At 33.0% G+C, this 22,418-nt stretch overlaps 1 protein-coding gene across 1 annotated transcript; it reads right to left on the reverse strand.

Annotated features, from left to right (window-relative positions):
- Positions 1 to 2,005: 2,005 nt before the first annotated feature.
- On the reverse strand, positions 2,006 to 14,671 carry LOC134681551 (E3 ubiquitin-protein ligase TRIM45-like). The gene is made up of 3 exons (XM_063541196.1): positions 14,637 to 14,671; positions 12,389 to 13,689; positions 2,006 to 2,075 (listed from the first exon to the last, which is right to left on the reverse strand). The coding sequence occupies exons 2-3, from the start codon at positions 13,678 to 13,680 to the stop codon at positions 2,006 to 2,008; spliced, it is 1,362 nt and encodes a 453-aa protein (XP_063397266.1). The 5' UTR covers positions 13,681 to 13,689; positions 14,637 to 14,671.
- Between the last annotated feature and the right edge of the window lie 7,747 nt (positions 14,672 to 22,418).

Here is a 22,418-nt window from a genome sequence, read left to right on the forward strand (position 1 = left end):
AACAAAAATGTTTCATTGTCATCTTTCAGACGCTATAGGTAAACGAAACATCCAATGTCGAATCATCAACTCACAGTCCTAACAAAACATGTTACAACCCCGTTGTGCAGCGCAATCTCGACAGCGCCGTGGAATTAATCATCCCGGACGTTTAATGTGATCTGGAAGAGTTTTGTTCCACTTGTCCCGCATATCAAACTCAAGCTGACTGTATGATATTGGTGGTGGTTTTCATCGTCTAAACCATGTCCAATCTGATGCAAAATTTGCTCGATCGGACCAAAAACGGGCGAAACATTTGACTTTGGCCCAAGATGAGTGCCAAATGTCTATGTTACCACCACTGACGTTTTTGGTACACAATGAATGATTTTTGGTCTACATAATTCGATTTTTACGGCTTACGGCCGTTTAGATCTCACTAAGGAAAGACTTTGGTGCTCTTTAACAATTTCTGGGCAAATGTTGCTTTACTTAAATTGCTCCAAAGGATCTACCGTGACCGCCATTGACCTTTCTTGACCTTTGTACGCACATCAGGTCAATATCGAATATGTTTAAGACCAAATGTATCGGTCTGGCTGAGCGTTTCTTGCTTTTTGTACCCCGGGATGTCGGTTATCATTATATGATCCATTTTGGTTGAATTTGTGGATGATTTGGGTTATTGTAGAGGCTACAACTTCAGTCTTCTCGTAATTGTATGCAATGAAACGGTTTATTGGATCATGCCCAAAACTGCATGTCGGTGGTTGTCAGAAAGTCCTGGCATTTACTCAGATGTTTATTGCCGTTTCCTTACAATAACGGCGGAAAAATTCATAGCATTAGCCAAGCTTTAAATGACAAAATCGTGAAAATGGTGCGTTTGTTGAAAAGCGGTGAACTTGGTTTATGTCCGTTCAAAATAACCCTTACTTCGCATTTGTTCCAAAAAATCATTTAACCGTAAAGTTGTCGTCAATTGTCCTAAAAGTCATTTTAAACCTACTATACCAAGTTCTAATATTAATAAAAAAAAATATAAGATTTTTTGGAAAAACAAAAGTGTTGCGTTTTCATTGGCACTCAGTATATTATACCAAGGTTCATACACAACTTAATTAATGTGTTACGATTGAAGTTGGTACAAATATGTACTGGTTTCATTTCAAGCTTTATCAATAGATGTGTAAACCATAGGACAAAAATGACAAGTGATTTATAATAATTAAAATGTTGCATTCATTTGATATTGCTTTTGGTTTACAAAATAGATGATATGCATGTACAATAAATCAATATGCGCCTTAAGTATATACTATAGTAGCTTAAGTTCTAATGAAATCGACAGAAGTTTTTTTTTATTCTTCAGAATATCGCATTAGAACACCTGGTGCATGAGGCACTAAAAGATTAGATGCTTTTTTCAAAGTGTTAACTGCCATCTTATTTCTTATATGATACGGCGCAGTACCTTGCTCATCTAAGTTACATTAGTACACTAATGCATGAAACGGGAAATACTTTATTTTAATTTATGCATTTCGTTGCACTTTTTAAAGATAAATGTTATATGACAAAAAATTACGTTTGATTCAATAAAAACATACCGACCTGAACGTTTGATTCAATAAAAACGTACCGACTTCAATAGATAGAAAGGACGAATACACGTACGTTAGTATCAAACATTTTGACAGTTTCGTCATTTGTATACTACGCTCCTCCTTCTGTTTCTTTTTAAGTACGATTTAAACTGCATTTACTGAAGAACGTACATGTATTGTGAATGAAAAATACGCTTTTGAGAAATATTATCAAATGTTTGGTGTTTGATAGCAGGAGAAAAAACTTATAATTTATAACAGTTATAACAAATATAAAGTTCAATTAACTCAGTATACTTAATTCATCGACACACGTTTACTGTATGTATGTGTGATTTAGTATACCTTGTATATCCGCTCTCAAACATTGACTGTTTCGTATCTATAGAATTGAAGAAGTTTTATTATATACTATATCAACCAAATGTGTCTTCCTTTTTATCTGAATCATTTACTTCAGACTTCTCTTCTAAACAATATATAAGCCTGTAGTTCAAACGTTTTTGTGATAATTTTTAACATTAGGTTAAGGCCTGTTGTTGTTTCCATTACAATGTATCCATGGTACACACAGGTATGTGAAATATACAGGTTTTTGAATGAACTACTCAATTTGTAGCTTTTTGTCTATCTAATCATCGAATGAAAAGTCAGAATTTTATTTGTATCTGATTGTCAATGGTAAATCTTTGTTTTAGACCAAATGCGCGTTTTGCGTGTACATAATTATAAATGATAAAGACAACAGTAGTATACTGCTGTTCGAAATTCATAAATCAATCGGAAAAAGTAAATCCGGTTACAAACCGAAACTGAGGAAAACTACGACACAACAGAACCACAACATTGAAATGTAACACACACAGAAACGAACTATAGTATAACAATAGCCATTTTCCTGACTTGGTACATGACATTTTAAGAACAAAAGAGTTTAATTGAACCTAGTTTTGTTGCATGCCAAACCTCCCTCTTTAATGACATTTAAATTGTCCTGGTATTAATGATGATTTTTCTGGTATAATTCTATGAGGTCATAATTTAATTAGTATTTGATCGATTTTTTTTTAATGCAATGCCTGGTTTTAAAAGTTTTATTTTGAATTGGATTAAAAACACGTATAATCAGTTGAGGTATTTTTTCTTTAAGCAATGACATAAAAAATATGTCATTTGTAAATAAAACCAGAACAGAATCTTTTCAAGAGGATATTTCTGTCTATCGCATAGTATAGGGAGCATAAGTAAAAAATATCAGTTAACAAAAATCAGACTAAGTAATTATAATTATGAAATAGAGATAGGTAAATATGGAGGACTTTATTCAGTAGATAACCAACTCCACGTTGTACTTAAATGTTCAACTTTAGAAATTGAGAGAGTTTCCATTGTAAAGGATATCAACAACAAAATATTTACAATTCAAATTTCAATGATGTATTGTATATATACACATTTTTATATTTACACATTTCATGTATCGTTTTTTCCCGAGGTTTGATTAAGAAGTGTTGTCTGGTATAAAACAAGTGGCAAATATTTCATAGATATAGAAATATATGGTGTGAGTGTATGCATCATCACGACCGAGAACACAATTTGTTAAACAGAAAAATGCAGTAGGGAGGTGTTGTTATAATTGTCGAACGGGATAAAAGGCGGGAAATTTCAACTGACACTACAGTTTATTGAATACAATTTTATTCAAGCCTTGCGATAGTCCAATTGTAGATTAGCGTTGTATATTAATTGACTGCATTTAGTATACATTTGGAAGCAAAAATTGAACTCCAGGAGGGGGTTATGTTTTATTTGAGTCAAAAGGATTGGAGAAAATCTGGATTGAAAATAATTTGTTTTTGTCATCTGCTTGACCATAAAAGTTTTTCCACATCAAATTGGGGATTAGATTTTTAGGATTTAAAAATGTTAATTTTATGTTTTAGAAACTAAGTAAATTCTTAGTGTCAGTTGTTACAAGAAATGTTTGTCATGAATAAAATTCTTAACATGGATTTGGTTTGTCACAAACAAATTTGTAGCATAAATGTGATTTACCATTTACTGTTTAAAATAATGATAATATAGCTATGCTAGCCTCTGACAAAACATGTTAATATTAATAATGGTTCAGTTTTATATTCTAGAATCACTTTAGTTTGATAGGTTTGAGCTGTTGATTTTGATTTTGTCAATGATGAAGAAAACTTCCCTACTTGAATTTTTCTTGGAGCCCTCATTGTTGATGAATTTTCGACACTGTCTAAAAATAATGTTGTTAGTTGGATTAAAGCATTATAACCGTGTGCATTCTCATTTTTATTATTGTGATCAAATTATTGTATTTAATAAACACCAAATTCAACTTTCTTTTTCTGCCTGTAATGGGGGAAGGGGGGGGGGGGGGTCAATTAGCATAATATTAAATTTGAACATGTGCCTTATTCTAGTATTTTAAGCCATCAATCCTTCCCATGTTCAGGAACGAATCACGTACATCGAGAAGGGAGGAGCGTAAATGACTATAATGGTTGAATACTCACGAGGTATGGTTTAAAGCAAACATTTTTTTCCCCTCCATAACTGCCGCTGAATTTCACATTTTGATAAAAACAAAATAACAAAGGATCATACCTCCACCTTTATGCAGCAACATTATATATATTTTGAGCATGAAAGTCATGATAGTACAATGCATATACAATCAAAATGTTTCTATAACGTCAAATCAATTATTTGATATATTTGATTTCCTAATCATAATTACTAATATAAACGTACAAATGTAATATAAAACTGGCTTCATTAATTTGACTTTACGTCGACATGCGCAGCTTGATTCAGTACCGGTCGTCAGTTTAATTAATAAAACAACCTTTCATATAATTTGAAAAAAATCAGTAAAAAAATAGCTATGCAATTTGAAATGTTTTTTTTTCACTTAACAAAAGGACAACCCGAAAGTTTTCCTTTGTCATTTATAAACCCATTAAGCACGACTGACAAGAAGGCGAAATGTTTTCGACATCCCTCCCCAATCGTCTGACTTTAATAGATGAAGAACGAATACCAGGGTCTATTTTATACTTGGTCTTTGTTCAGATAACGGGATTTTCCGGCAACTTCAATCAGTATTTAATTTAACAATGAGAGTAAGAAGAAGTAATAGTGAAACTGCAACAATGGATACAGTCAAAATGGAAGGAAAGAAGAAACAACACATTGCCGATATCATTGTACAAGGTATAGATTGTTATCGTGTTGTCATGGGTAAAAAGTGGGTCGATAACTAAATTGAGAAATAATTTTAAATCAAACCATTATTTATGTTTTTAGACATTTTGATACTCTAGACAAGGATTTGAATTTCATAAGCATACATTAAAATCCAACTTTAAAATAAAAGAACTTGTTATTCCAATTTAAAAAAAAACCAATGCATGTCATGGTAAAATTACCTTTTTGGTGTTCAATCTGTTAATTTGAAAAACAGTCGCATGAAAATTTAATTTTCAAAGAACACTAGTCTTCTTCTTGTTACCTAATGACTTTTTTGCTATATTTGTTCTCTGTCAAATGAGTTTGCGACAAAGCAAAGTATTTTGTTCGCAGAAATAAGAAGACCGTTTTCTAATGCTGAAATCAATCCAAATCTTATGTTTTAAAACGGCATGCAGCATGCAGCATGTTTTAACTTGTATATCTCATTTAGGCCAATCAATTATCAGTCACATTATACGGCAGGTAATAAGAACTGATAGTTGTTAAGAATTATTTCAAGATGGCGTGAATATCAAACCAAACTAAAAGCTCCGTAAAGTGGGGTGAGGCAGTAAAGAGCTATATTATACAACCGAATTGATACAATAAATATTTGTCCGCTTGGAGATTGAAATACAACCAATCTTACTTCATTGGAAAAAGAATAAGAAAATAGTAAAAATAGAAAATATGAAAGATATATAAGAAGACAATGATGTTTGATCATTTTCTGTTCAATTTGTTTCCAAACGGGTATGTGTGTCGTTGAGTTGCTGTTTCATAGATGGGAACACTCCACATATCCTTTATTCGGAAGATAAGAGCATCTAAAAACTATCAAACCTCAAGGTATATTCTACAACACTGTCAACTTAAAAACACACCTGTCTTTCTGTCGAAAAATTACATCAACTTAACCCGACAGGACAACCTGTTGCTTGGTACGGATGCATTTCAACATTGCAACATGTATAAATTCTGGTTTTCTAAGCAACAGAATTGCTGTTATAGTTTTGTTTGTTTTTTCTCTTTGGTATGGAATAGAATGTCTTAAGGATTTTCAAGTCTTACTAGTATCTAATTGATCAGCAATTCTTGTCTCTATACTATTATATGAATGAACTAAATGTGCTGTTCGAAACGGGCTTGTACCCAATTGTACATAAAACAATAAGGCAATTTAGTATGACAATTATATTTAAAGATAGCTAACTGTGATATTATACATCGGTAATAATTATTTTGATTTTGTAAAAAGTAAAATCACAAAAATACTGAACTCCGAGGAAAACTCAAATCGGAAAACTCTAATCGGAAAATGCTGAGGTAAATAAAAGAAAGGGTTGATAGAAATCGTTTTTTTCATGTTCCTATCACAAAATTTTAATGTAAGCTTTAAGTGATTTTATAGGGTTTTAAAAGTTTTAACGTGAACAAGTTTTAAGAATGAAACGCTTGCGCTAATATTGAACAGTGATAGGGATGTATAGAAAATAATATGCGTCAACTGTAAAAATCAGTTAAAAAAGCTCTGGCTGACTCATCAAATTGGCACGAAACACAAAAAAAAATCAAAAATACAAAAAGATATACGTATATGAACGTGCTCTCAGACAGTATCGTTTATATATTATATACCTCACTGCTGAGGCAATGTGTTTTCTTCTTAATATCAAATCATCGTGAAATAACCGTGTATTTTCAAACAAGTTTTCAATGAATCAACAATTAAGTATTGTTTAATTATGTGATACAAAATACATCGAATGTAATATTTTCGTTATCTCTAATTTTGCACAATATAAGTTTTAAAACATGAAAAAGGAGGTATTTAATTACATTCTTCAAACAAAAAAACATGTTTATGTTAAGTGAGTTTTATAAGGACATTGCAATACATTATGTATGTAACTTAGCGAGTGAACTCTATGTATTACTGAAAAATTATTACACCAGACTTTTCGATATCACAAACTGGTAAAAAAAATTACTAAATTTCATCATCGGTATATGGAAATAATTCGTAAATATAAATCAACACGCAGACATCTTATACGTTCAGGTATTTCACATCCAATCATTTTTTATCGAACCACAAATGAATTATCACGTTGTGATTTGTTAAACGCCGTCACGTGGTGACCCCTATAAAACCGTATGGGGTTAGTTAGTTTCAAAGAAGGTTCATGACTCATTTATTGTGACGTCATCAAATAATTTTGTTGTGTTTCATTGTTTATTTTTTTAAAGAACGCAACAGAAAAAGTCCGGCGCTCAATAAATTCGTTATACGGTTAACTACTGACCCCCTACGGATCCACAGAGGGTGAATAAAATTCATAAAGGATTCGGCCTCCGGCATCACCCCTATGGATTTTGTTAACCCTCTATATATCCGTAGTGGGTCAGTAGCGAACCATATAACTTATAATTGTAATTTTCTTTACATAGCACAAAAATGTCAGTATTCACTTCAATGATTACAAAACCTTTAAACAGACTTATTAAGAAGGGATATAGTTACGATACTGTTCTCAGGTAATTAAAGATTGCATATTTTGGCTTTATTTTATTAACTTATAGGGTCTTTGCATCGGCACAAAACACATTAAAAAACAGTTGTTGGCATGACACGGGTTATGTTCTCATTTATTTTATGAACGTATGATAACTACACCCTTAAAGGGAAGGATTGTACCTGATATTCATATGATGAAGACATAATCTTTCAATCAGTCTAATTGAGGCCTTGAGCTGACATGTCAGTTAACGGCTAGTAGTCTATTGTTATTCATGTATTATTGTCATTTAGTTTTTTTTCGTTTGTTGCATCTTTTGTCATCAGACTCGCACTTCTCTAGAACTGATTTTTAATGTGCGTATTATTTTGCGTTGAATTTTTTACATTGGCTAGAGGTATAGGGGGAGGGTTGAGAACTCATAAGCATGTTTAACACCGCCGCAATTTTGCGCCTGTCCCAAGTAAGGAGCCTCTGCATGGCCTTTGCTAGTCTTGTATGATTTTTAATTTTAGTTTCTTGTGTATAATTCGGAGTTAAGTTTGACGTCCATAATCACCATACTAGTATACTTATTTTTTAGGGGCCAGCTGCGGGAATTCTCGCTACATTGAAGACCCATTGGTGGCTTTCGGCTGGTGTCTGCTCTATGGTCGAGTCGTTGTCGCTTTGACACATTCCCCATTTCCTTTCTCAATTTTATTAGTACGTTTAGTATACTTCAAATTGCTTTGTCCTGAATTTTGAAATTCATCATGACTTTAATGTCGCTGGTGAGAGGTAGTTTATCAACTTTGTTATTGCAGACAGTGTTTTCACCATGTTCTATCTTTTGCCGCCGATGTATTGAATTGTGCGATAATTCATATCAAACATCTTATTCTGTGAAAAAGCATTTACAAGTTCCGTTCAGTCTGAAGTGTTGTATCAAAAATATCGTTGATATCATTTAATAAATGTATTTGAAAAGTATTCACGAAAAAACATCACAACATGACCCTTGTCATGTGTTTTGTTTCTTTATTTTGTTATCTGACAAGTCAACTTTCTTTCAAATAATAATTTAAAATAGTTGACTCATAGGTTCTGTAAGCGGAGGATTGAATGAAAATGTTTACCCTGTAATAATCTTTATGTGTCAGTCCAAAGGCAAAAGGTACAAAATGTGTAATTGTGCGTTGCTGTCTGACATCTGATTTCGTTTTTTTAACCTTTTACTTTGCCGTTGGTTTTTCTTGTGTAAATTGTTTAACATTTTGTGATTCTGTGGCCTTTCATAGCTTCACTGCGGTATTGATTTTGTTTACTAGTCAACTAATTGGTGTTGACATCAACGTCATTTGGTCTCATAAGGGGAGTTATTAAATTCAATGCAACCAAACTTGGCTAAAGATTTTCTAAGTCAGCAAACTTGATGTCATGGAATCAAAGATACGATTCGTCTTTTGATAGTGTATAACATATTTCAAAAAAAGTTGACTTGGGTCAAAAATAAATTACCTGAACTTCCTGACTCCCTCATCCAGCAGTATAACATATTCTACGAAAAATTGTCCGTTTGCATTTTCTTACCAAATATATAAAGTAAATTTGTCAAGATAAAAGGATCGTTAACAATATGCATATGATCGAAGCAACATATCCTTACAACATTCTAAGAGTTATAATAAGTCGATTATCTGTTCATAATATTTAGCTAGCAGAAACATACTTTCCATGTTTCCCATGCCCAAATAAGGTTAAAATAAAGAATATATCTAAAGATTTCTCTAAATTCTCATTATTATTTGGGTTTTATATCACAACACATTTTAAAAGAAAGTGTCCACAAAATTTACGGAACCCCACTCTGGACATGCATAGAATAATATAAAAATGACTGAATAAATAGTCAACGATCAATCTTACAGGGCGATGGATCATGTAATATGATTCTGTACACTACAAAATATAATATATAACAAGTCAAAAAGGGTACAACATCACCATAAAATAACCATAAAATATACAAATAGTAGATATTTCGGATAACAGATATCCTTCTTCAATAATAGCACGATGTCAAATGAATCGTGTCAATTCAAATTGAGACTCTATCAAAATCTTGATTTATACAATTTAAGCGAACGCTGGAACAATTTTAAAATTTCCAAACACACCGCAAAGACTACAGAAATATGCCAAAAATAAAAATAGTTATTTACGATGTGAAATGGCACATTTTTAGATTTCCAAAGGATGTGACAGTTGAGATGTAATAACTGCATTGAGGGCAGTCCTCAAACAAAAAAATCAAAATAATCAAAAATGTCCTTACCGATCCAGGATGGTATAAATTAGACAACGGTATGGCAATTACAAAGGAAACTACATATTAAAGCCTTCCAAACGAATAGCAGTCTAATAGTGATTGAAAAAATAAGTTTTGTATATCGAGCTTAAATAATTGAACGTGGCAACGTACTTATACATCATCCCGAATCAATGAAAACCTGTAATTTAAACGGTAATTTTAAAAATAATTTCGAACTGTAAAGCCAGTACTAAATCCGGCGTTGTTTGAAACAGGTGGTCACAAGAAAATGAGGGACTCGTTCTATGTTTTTTCATTTATGCCCTCTGGGGAGACTGTCCGTAACTTTCTTATCCAAAATCTTTCCCGAGCGACTCTGTCGACCTTCGACCAACACTCGTTGTGGTCTATGATCGTGATGGTAAGGTTTTTGAGATCAGCTTGTGTGTGTCCAGGTGATCTCAAATGACGACTTACGGGTAGGTCGGGCTTGCAAGTGTAGTCACTTCGATGACCATTCATGCGTTTGTTAAATGGCTGCTCTGTCTCGCCAACATACTGCATGCCACATCGACACTGAAGGAGGTATACAACATTCTGGGTTTTGCAAGTTACATTGCAATATATAGTGTACACAGACCCAGTTGAGTAGCAAGTGAATGTTTGAGTATTCAGTATTTGTTGACAAGTCAGGCAACATCTGTAACCACATGACTTGCACCATCCTGCAGTTGAACAGCTATATATATAAGTGCCTATAAATAGCAGCACATGACATACAAATCTATGGGAGTGTGGATTAATCAGTATAGAGATTAATTCAATTACACAAATAAAATTATAGATTGCCTAACAATGTAATTTTAACACACGGACAAACATCAATTCCTTCCTCCAAAAAGTTGCAATCCTAAACACTGCTCCCGTGGTATCCCATTCAGCCAGGCATTACGAATCAAGAGAATATGCTCTAATGAAAATACGAAAGATGCAAGACTTGGACAACTTCGTAAACATCTAGTTGTTCGAGGATACAATAACAACATCATTGATAGCGCATTCGAAAGAGCAAACAAAACTAGTCGCCAAGAACTTCAAAAGAGTACAAAGATAAGAATAAAGCAGCTAACAGAACACCCCTTGTACTCACTTACCATCCTGATTTTAAAAATGTGTCATCCATTGTTCATAAGCATTGGAAAATTATAGAAAATGCTTTAAATCTAAAAAAAGTATTTTCATCACCACCAGTCATGGCCTTCAGAAGACCTAAAAACATCCGTGACAAATTAGTGACTTGTGTATTAGCAAAGCAGCCTACTCCATCACCCGGTTGCTACAAACAATGTGGTCGAAGGAATTGTTTGTGTTGTAAAGCTGCCAATACAAGCAGTTCTTTCATCAGCTCCGTTACTAAACAAAATTATACCATCTACTCAAATTCCAACTGCAAAACGGAGAACTCAATTTATATATTAACATGTGACACTTGTGGCATTCAGTATGTGGGAGAAACAATGGACAAATTTAATATTCGGCTTAATAACCATCGTTCATCGTACAAAACCAACAAAAACTGTCCTCTCACAAGACATCTTCGTTCTACGAAACATCCTTTCGAAAATGTCACTTTCCAAATTATAGAAGTCAACACCGAGTGGGACACCACGGCGAGAAGGAGAAGAGAAAACTTTTGGATCCACCAACTCCACACTTTAGAACCTGATGGTCTTAACGAAAAAGACGAGAAAAGATACAGGAAAGATAAAGAATAATTTAAAAACAAAGCATCGTCCTTTTTATCCCGTAATATCGGCTAATGGACGTTGCTAATTTCAACTTCCAATTATGTATTTTTAAGGCAGCTAAATCCAAGAGCAACATATACATGGAGCTGCACTATTTTTTTTTTAAGGCAGCTCAATCCAAATTCAACATAGACATTGAGCTGCAAAATTTTCTTATTTTCAAGGCAGCTAAGTTCAACATATACATTGAGCTGCAAAAGTTTCTTATCATCTACATCTGATTTCACCTGGATAGATGCACGCTCGATAAAGCTAGTTAGTCTAGCGAAATATTGCGTTTATTTTCATCATTTTGTAAATATTTTAAACATTCTTATATTTGCATATTAAATAGTGTGTTAAAATTACATTGTTAGGCAATCTATATATATATATATATATACAACTCGTCTAAACATCAACCCAACAATGTTAGATCTGTAAATTTGCTTTCGCAAATTTTTGGTTCTTCCCTCGCCGGGATTCAAACCCATGCTACTGTGATATCGTGACACCAAATCGCCTGCACTGCAGCCGTCCCGCTAGACCACACGACCACCTGGGCTCGCAAAAAAAGAGCTTTCGGTGGGCATGTGTTACCTTTCCACGTCAGTTTTAATCTAGCGGCGTACTACAGTACATGATATATAAGGCATGAAGATGTTATTGTTACAGATCAGCTAAATTATCTATAGTAAAGGATCCTACAAATTAATGTAAGATACAGTCACAGAAAATAATTATATTCATAAGTATATATATATATATATATATAGTCACAGAGCCCAGGTGGTCGTGTGGTCTAGCGGGACGGCTGCAGTGCAGGCGATTTGGTGTCACGATATCACAGTAGCATGGGTTCGAATCCCGGCGAGGGAAGATCCAAAAATTTGCGAAAGCAAATTTACAGATCTAACATTGTTGGGTTGATGTTTAGACGAGTTGTATATATCGTCAACACAGGAATATATTATTCTATTTCCTCTCAGTGCCATGCCATGAATATACGAATTGACTGAAATTGTTTTCGTGATTTGTTTCCTTTCCACGTTTATAATGACAATAAACTGCTCAATTGTACCACCAGATAATACGGCTAAATTATTTTCCTTACTTACATACAGTATATCTCGTCCGTAACACGGCATCTTCACCTCAAATTGTTTTAATCCTGTATCACTGAATATTCTAACTGCCCTATAAAAGTAATAAGTAAAAGCCATTCTACCATCTTGTATCAGGCAGCATCCAAAGATGCGCATACCTTGAGTTTCTACTGTCTTGTTCATCTTCAGTTTAATACTCTCAATGGATGTCGATTGAAAGTTTGGTACCATTATCTGTGCTTGTGTGGTCTTCTTCCTGCTAAGAACTATGCTGCATGGTTTAGTTTGAATCTGTACTTCTCCAAAACTTTTGATATTGGACATGATATTCTGAATATCAATGTTAGTTCTATATTCTAGATGACATTGCTGCAATTCATCACCTTCCACTGCGGATTGCAGGAATTTATCATTCATATTAATGTCTTCTTCGATTTGCTTAAGTGAAAGAAAAATCTGAAGGTCCGATGCGTGTTGTTTAATGCTTGCAATGTTCTGCTGGTATTCGGTAATTTCTTTTTCTCTCTGTTCAAGTGATGACAACAACTGACACACTTTCGAGTTCTCTGTTTCTTCAACAGATTTTAGTTGTTTTATCAAATCTTCTTGTATTTTGTCCAGATGGTTGTTGATTGTTGAACGGGTCTTTTGAATTTCTTTTTGAATTTGTTTTCTTTTTTCTTTCAAACTCAACAGATTCTTTTGCTGATGTTGACTGATTTTCTTTAAATTTTCTGCTACTTCAACCAATGTTTCTTCAATATCGTGGAAGGCATTTGAGGTTTTTACATTGTGAATGACGTCTTCTAAATTATCGATATCCAGGCATTCTTTATGAGTTTCAACTATACATTTTCTGCAGCAGGGACGTTCGTGTTTCCGGCAATACATTATAAATTTGTCATTGTGTGTCCTACAGTATTGAGTGATTTTTAGAATTTCATTTGGTAATGTTCTATATTCCTTTATTTTTATGGTGTTATGGTTTCTGGTCCCTTTGGACAAACTATGGTGTTCCTGACAATCTTTACAAAGCCCTTCATCACATTCCATACACCAGATTATGGATGGTTTGTTGATATGTCGGAGGTCACACACACCACAACTTTGGGAAGATGAGGCCATATCACAAAACTGCAAGATAATATCAAATCAAATATAATTAAGGCTATTGTTCAGGAGGCCTTTCCTGGACCACAAAATAACTTTTTTTTAAAGTTATACAAGTTCCCAAATTATTTCGTTTTGTTGAAAATATTTGTAAATATGTAGATAAAGGAAACGGTTACACTTTTTGCCCTGGGATTCGAAAATTAAAAAAAAAAAATCTTGTTTGTAATGATAGTTTTGTTTTCCCTATTTGCATTGTTATCAGGCTGTTAACTCCTTTGTTAAAAACAATCTTTAGAAAATTCCTGAAATAGTCATTATCTGTATAGATCTTTTCCAAAGTATTTAGAGTTGAGCTGGGACATTTACTGAATCATTTTTGTAACAAATTTTATTAAACAAAATGTTAATTTGTGTAAAACATATTTTTGTATGAATTCTTTGTTCAAATATATTTTGAACCATATTTTTCGTACTTGTTAATGTACCTTTAAATTTGCACTTACTAGCTATTAGCGTTTCTGGTGAATATATCTTTCTTACGACAAATAAAAATAAATATTGTCACTTAAATAAGACACAAACAAAGAAATTGTCAATGTAAAAATAAAAACAAAAATTTGAAGTTATTAATAATTCACAAGATATGAAATGACATATGCGTCATCGTATGATATGCAACAATGCCCAAATTCATATCATACAGTTATCTTCAAAAGAACCAAATGTAAAACAACATAAACGAAGACTATATTATGTCCTTTTTAAATGGTATACCAAATACGAAAGTACAAACAAGATAATGATAACACACCACACCTAGCTGACATTACAAAAACGAAAGTAGATTCTTTCAAAGGTAAAAACGTACATGTAGATCGGTCAATATTTACAAATAAATAATTTTAAATGTCTACTTGCTTTTGTTTGCATACTCATTCTTTTAAACATTAGACAAATATGTTTTTTACCTTGTTAGTATTTCATCTAGGATGGTAATTGGTCATGTGATCGTTACAGAAACTTATATCTGGCGGGAATATTTAAATTTGCATTTAATGTTTCAATGTGATTATTACAGTTATCATATCTCCCTTCTGTCTTTTTATACAAACCAAAATTTAGGATATAAGATCACATATAGCAATTATATTTTACAAACGGATTGTGTAAGTGATCTAATACTATAAAGTTTTAAATGATGTGTTGAAATAATTAGTAAATTTTATTTTTGATAGCCCGTTTTTTTCGTTTATCTGCGCTGTATGATAACATAAAAGGTATTTCCCTTTTTCGAAAGTCTAATATTTGTTTCCTTTCTGTTAAATTCAATTACATGCGTGTTTCTGGCCTACGACCATAATTATTCTTATGCTTTGCTACAATGCTTCTTTTGGTAATTTTAGTCAAATTAAATTAAAAATTTGCACAGTTCTAAACATGAAATAAATGTAACTGCTTATATATAGACCATTATTAGTCTAAAAAATATGCTTCTATGACAATCCATTACTGCTTTTTTAGAGCCTTATTAATATGCTTATGGTAGGAATTGAATCATGTATAAATGATTAATACCGACTAAGGCTAATTTGAGGGGTTGTCGATCGGAGGGGTCCTGATCCCGAAATCTCGGGCTTAAACCCATGAAATCCCGAGATTCAGAATTTAAAGAAATTCATATATCCTGAAATCGAAAAAATATATTCCCGGATCACGTGAGGATCAATCTCCAAATCCCGGGCTTAAAAACACCCGATCCCGACGCCCCGAAAAAAGGTCCTGCCTCCCTCTACTCTCTCCCTTTATACTTTCATTTTTGCCAAATCACTACTTTCCCTTTTAACAATAAATTATATATAGAAATTCCCTGACAGAATACAGAGAGTCTCGCTATATTAAAATAGTATAATCGTAGTTTACATGAAGATAAACGCGAAAAATATTTGTCCTCTTTAAGGGATATAATAGTTGTGATTTTTGCGATCTAAACACCATGATGGAGAACGCTCTACAATTGGTTGTACTTGTGTCACATGTTTCCTTGTTCTAATATAAATGCAACTGGTATGAGTGACCCCTTGAATAGTAAACATTTAGAAAAAAAAACAGTACACAGAATGCAGAGATTCTCTATATATTGGAGAAGTATAATCGTAGTTTACATGTAGATAAACGCGAAAACTAATTGTCCTCTCTAAGGAGGAATAATAGTTGTGGTTCTTGCAATCTAACCATCATGATATGGAGAACGCTCTGATATGCTTATCTATTTTTCTTTTTTGTTATCTATCATACGATTGGTTGTATTTGTGTATGTTTCAAACAGGAAGTCTTTTCTATGACTAAAAGTCAGTCTGCTTACATAATCATTTCCGGACTCCTTTTTTTGTCGTTTTTCTCCCAAAATAACTCAATCTGAATATTCATAAGAATGAATGACAAATGCGACTATGCATGTTACCTATAGGACACAGAGGCATGATGATTGATTTATTGTGGAAGGAAGAGAAGCGACACCCAAAATGAGGTCTTTTCGTTTAATACTATAGGTGACTTGGGGAAAAACAATGTGTATCGTAATATTTGATAATTCTAATACATGTAATATGTTTTTATCAAACAACAAAAGTGGACATTCATCAGTCTTGATCTTGTTTCAGTAAGTTTGTGTCATGCTAGTTTGTGAATATGGCATGATATGAAAGATAAAACTATAGAAGTATGATTCGTATGAGCTGAGGTATCAGGCATTGTTTTGTAGATGTTATTGTTTGCTCAACAGCAAAACATATTCAGTATGGTTATAAATTATATATATTGTATTGGAAAGGTTAAAACAAAACATAGTAAGAACTTTGTGTTTTCTTGGTGTTGTTTTTGCCATTGCATTTTTATCTAATGAATCTACCCTCTTTAAAATTGCGTTGCACGAGCTGTTCCACCGCTGTCAGGGAACGGTTGAACGCTAACAATAATATAACCCTGTCACATTTTGTATTTATTTGTGGTTGTCTTTGGTTGCTGTCTAATATATTTATTGTTTTACCTTTCAGAATGCCGTTGGTTTTCACGATTAAAATTTTGTCATTTCCCTTCCTACATAGCTGGTCTCTGGAGTACAATTGTTTCATTGGTAATAATACTTCAATTTATTATATTATGATTATATATAAACGTTATAAATACAAAATAAGTAGATAAGAGGTTTGATGCCAATGACATTACATTCTATCAGAGACAAAATAAACAGTTATATCACCAACTATGTTAACCTGAGTTCTTCACAAATGAGTTCATCATTCACCGTATATTAAGCTGAACGAAGTTTATATAAATAAAGCTCAAACTAATGATTTTGAATGTGAAACCTCATGAACTAACAACTGATACTGTCGAGATTTAAAAAAAAGGAAACCGGCCAACAATACAAATTCCACAATATTTTTACCCAATGTATTCACTGAAATACCATGACTATTTATATAGGTATTTGTATGTATTAAAGATAGAAAAAAAAGAATATCGATGTTGTAAAATAAAAACCAGAAGAGATTTTTTTTATTTAACAAATTGGCTTGAAAATTATTTTATTTGTTTCTGGTTTTCAGGTCTTTCGATCGGAGTACTTATTTCTAAACTTGCCTTGTACATAGCACTGGCAGTGATAGTGTACACACCAAGATGACAACCAACTCAATGACTACCACATACAACGTGCAATATTCAAGAAGATCGATATAGAAACTAGCACCAAATACAAAGCTCAATATTCATAAAGATCGATAGACAAAAGAGTACAACAGACAACGCTCAGTATTTAGGAAGATCGATAGAGAAACTAGCACCACATACAACGCTCAATATTCACAAAGATCGATAGCCAAACATGGCAAACGAGTATAACAAACGAGGCTCAATATTCAGGAATATCGTTAGATAAAAGAGTATCAAAGTCGACGTTCAATTATTATATTGAGGAAGATCGATAGAGTAAAGAGTACAACAAACAACGCTCAATGTTCAGGAAGATCGTTAGAGAAAATAGTACCATAGTCGACGCTCAATATTCAGGAAGATCGATACAGGAAAGAGTCTCACAGACGACGCTCAATATCCAGGAAGATCTCTAGCTAGAGAAAAGCATCGACCAACGATTTTATTGCAAAATGACCAACGTATCAAATTCTTTATACTTTGTCCCTCGAGTACAATATGTAGTGTTGAAAGTTACAGAAACTAGAGTTTAAGTTTACTTTTTTCCTTCATTTGAGAAAGCAATGGGGACAAAAGTATGAATCAAAGAAACTTATCAAATATGAAGTGTAAAGAACAGACTCATCGTAGAGGAAACAGGGAAAGCCAAACATTTTAACGGTATTTTCGTACGCTTCGATCTATAAAAATACTGTATTTGTACTATTAGAATCGAAATAATTCCCTTGTGTCAACTAACGGTCAGTGAAAAATGTCGACAGTATAATGCCTACCAATGTTTAAATGAGCATAGAGCATGACATGAAGAAATAATTTTTTGAATTAAATTTGGAAAGGGTGTAAACAAAATTGGCAAGTATAAAGTCATCATATATACCAGGACTAAATTTTGCATATACGCCAGACGCACGTTTTGTCTACAAAAGACTCATCAGTGACGCTCGAATCCAAAAAAACTAAAAAGGTCAAATAAAGTACGAAGTTAAAAAGCATTGAGAACCAAAATTCCTAAAAGTTTTGCAAAATACAGCTACGGTAATATATGCCTGACATAGAAAAGCCTTAGTATTTAAAAAAACAAATGTTTTTTTAAACAGTTTATTTATAAATATAATCATATCAATGATAATTCATGTCAGTACAAAAAGTACTGACTACTGGACTTGTGACACTCTCGGGGAAATAAATCTCCACCAGCATTGACCAATTGGTTGTAAATAAACACATCATGATTACCAAAACTAAATTGTGTATATACGCCAGACGCACGTTTCGTCTACAAACAGTGACGCTCGCATCTAAAAAGTTATAAAGGCCAATTAAAGTACGAAGTTGCATCATATACCGAATTGATGATATTGGTTTAAGTCTTACATTTGACATTCTGACCAAAGACAAGCGATTCGCTCCACATGGGGAAAATGTCATGGTAAAAATGTAAGGATTGTCTTCCTTCTTGGATATTCTGCCGAGTTAACTGAACACATAAAAAACGAATATGCTGAACACAAGGATTTAGTCCAAGGTTCATTTATTGACGAATACAGGAATAATGTCTATAAAACATTGATGGCATATAATTGGGTTGTATCGAATTGTTCAAATAGTCAGTTTGTCTGTTTGTTGATGACGATTATTTTGTTATCATACCAATCTGTTACAATTCGCCCGTGAAAAAAAAATTAACGGCAAAAACGTAATGTTTGGACATTGTTATCCTCAAAATCCGGTGAGATCAAAATCATCAAGGTATAGAAATTGGTACATATCAGAGGAAGAATACCAGTCACCTATTTTACCCCCTTTTCTTTCAGGTGGATTTGTTCTTACGCAGATAAATGAAGTGCGAAAATTGATAATGGCTTTTCCTTATATGAAAATAATATTTTTCGACGATGTTTATGTATCATTAGTTTCACAGAAAATAGGTACAACGATATTACACGATGAAAAATTCGTCAACTCTAATTTAAGGAGAATGGACTTCAACTTTATAATATCATGTGATAGTTATAATGGTACAGAATATTTATATGAAGCGTGGTTGCAATTCAAAACAGTAAACAATTTGTATTGTAACAAGTAAGCCACACGTTGTGTGGAAGTTATAGTTGTAATGAGGTTAAACTTGACTTGTTATTTTTCAGTCGGAAATGAACTGGCAGATGTCTCTTAAAAAGAGTCACCGGTGTACATGTGAAAAAAGATGCTCAAACGAGTCTACATCTCTGTTGATCTTGAAAGATACTAGTATCCACTCTCTGTAATTGCAGACTTAACATATTTCGTGACCACAATTTCTTTTTTGAATGATCGTGGTTGGATTGTCATTCATACTGCTAATCATGGTCGTGTTCAATATCGTAGCAGCTACATAGCGGCTACGTAACTGCTACGTAGCTGCTATAAATATATATGTAGAAACTATAGGCTAGTTAGACCCTCAATAGTCATAAATTTAAGTAGCCCTGTTTAACCGCTACGATATTGAACGCAACCCTTGTCTATGTTTTTTTGATTTTTGCCTAAATTGACTCGGTATTGTCACAAATACGATGTATACTATATTAACAATAATATTTGATATGCGTGTCAATGGGACAACCCCCGTCCATGTCCCAGTGTATGAAAAGTTAACAAATATTGGGCAAAGTATAATAACCTTTAACGCTGAGGTTTGATATAATCGAACCGCAAGCTATAAGAAACACAACATGTCTAGTGTAAAACAATTCAAACAGTAAAAAACAAATGGTCTAATATATATAAAAACGTGTTACTAGAAAAAACTATAAACCACGCCAACAATTAAACGACAGCGACTGAACAACAGGCTCCTGACATACAAATGCACAGGGTTTAAACGTTTTAATATGCGCGATCCATCCCTCTAACCTGTAACAGTAGTAAAACATTACAACATAAAAAGACAACTGTAAAATATCAATTTATAAATAAGATACTTTACACAACAAAATGACAATTACAAGAACTATTATCGTTGAATCCGTCCTCCTCGGAATGCATTCAATGAAGTACAATATTTCGTGTTCACATCGCGATGTTGACGATATGAACGATGTAGACACAAAGGTATTGTATACAGTTTAAACGATGTTTACGCTTAATTGTAAGCATCTGAATTATACAATGAAAACAATATGAAACACAAATATATTGTCTTGGTATACAATATAAACACAATGCCTATTATGTGACCTATATAAACACAAATATTTAGCCTTGGTATACAATATGAACAAGATATTGTCTTGCTATTGTCAACATCAAAATGTCTACTATGTAAAACAATTGAAAAACAAGGTATAAATACGATACAATGTAAACACAATAACGAAACGATACCGTAAACGATATTGACAATTATCTGTAAAATCTTGTGCACTCAACATACCGTATAGCGTTTTACTTTTGTGGTTGTAAAACTTCGTGATTTATCTTGAACAAGGTATACGAAATATTTTGGAGGTTACTAGTATTATTTTGGCCAATTCAAAACTATCATCAATACATCTGCATGTACACTTTTTAATTGGCGGAATTTATTTTGGTGATTTTGCTTATCCGCGAAAATAAGCGAAAATGTACACCCCTCTAAAATAACCCGTTATACGTTACGAGAACTATTGCATTCTTTCGGACAGGTCCTGACAACTGATAAAATGGATAAAATTTGGTAGGCATTCAAAAATGTAAATGTGTGAAATGAATTTGAAGTGTCACCAATACCATCGGTTAAAGAGTACTTATATTAAAAACGAGTTAGCTAAGTGTTACAAAGCGAACTAGAGATACAGGATACAACAGATACAGTTAAGTCTGTCTCATATCTTACTTTTATTTAGAAAATGACAATGAGACTCGATTGAAAACAACATTTTACGACAAAAGAAATGATTTCAGGTTCCTAATTCTTTCCATTTCTACAAGCAACATTCTAGAAGCTCCTGCATTCGGTGTATGTATTTGGCAATTGATACAAAATTCCCGGACTTGTATTTCTTATCATGATTTCTTTTATAGAGAATGCTCTCTTGGAAGCAATTGAACTAAGAGTTCTAAACGGTGAAGTTGAACTCACCCCTTAGTAAACTTCTACCGTTTAAATGTAAAACACGTATTTGAGATTTTAATTGTACACAAAATGTAAATGATATTTTATGTCCATCCTTTGATTAGAAAACATATCATGTTTTAGCATAAAATCGTCAAAATTGTGTTTAGTCTTAGACTTGCTAAACACAGTGATATAATATTTTTTTTAATTTTATGGGCTAAAAGAACTTTCAAAATTCAGAACCAGCCTCTAAAAACAAGAGTACTGATGAACTGTGCAGTGTATCTGAGGTAGTAATTACACACATTTGCTGTGCATTATCCAGATTATAACACAGTAATAACAAAGAGATTTTACCCATGTCATGTGTTAAATAACGTTATGGTTACTCTCTTCCTATATATATTATGGTTACATAATTTTCTGGTGTATTAAGTCCGATGTCATTAATTTATGTCCTGACTAATTTTCCTATGAATTTATGTCCATTTCAACAAAAGAAGGGCGAAAGATACCAGAGGAACAGTCAAGTCCGTGGCTAAAAATGAAGAGGACAAACAAGCAAATAATAGTGCACAAGAAACAACATAGAAAACTAAAGTCTGAGCAACATAAATCCCAACAAAAAATGGAGGTTATCCATTTGCTACGGAAGGGTAAGCAGACCCTGCTCCACATATGGCACCAGTCGTATTACTCATGTTATTACAAATCCTGAAAATAGTCTAAAGAAGGGATTGTAGTTACGACGTAAGACAAATACCCGGTATCCTCCGTGAAACGGTTATTCCATAACAGTCAACCAACTCGTGATAGCGTGTATGATATACCTAGGTTAAAAAGTACATGTCCTTTATTCACCTAGGAATTTGTTCAACAAAAGGAATAATTTAAGATAATTTAAACATTTTGTTTTAATGTTGTATTACAGTTGTGCAAGGATCTTAGCTTATTTTAA

The sequence above is a fragment of the Mytilus trossulus genome, chromosome 8, assembly GCF_036588685.1.
Source record: "Mytilus trossulus isolate FHL-02 chromosome 8, PNRI_Mtr1.1.1.hap1, whole genome shotgun sequence".
Taxonomy (NCBI): domain Eukaryota; kingdom Metazoa; phylum Mollusca; class Bivalvia; order Mytilida; family Mytilidae; genus Mytilus; species Mytilus trossulus.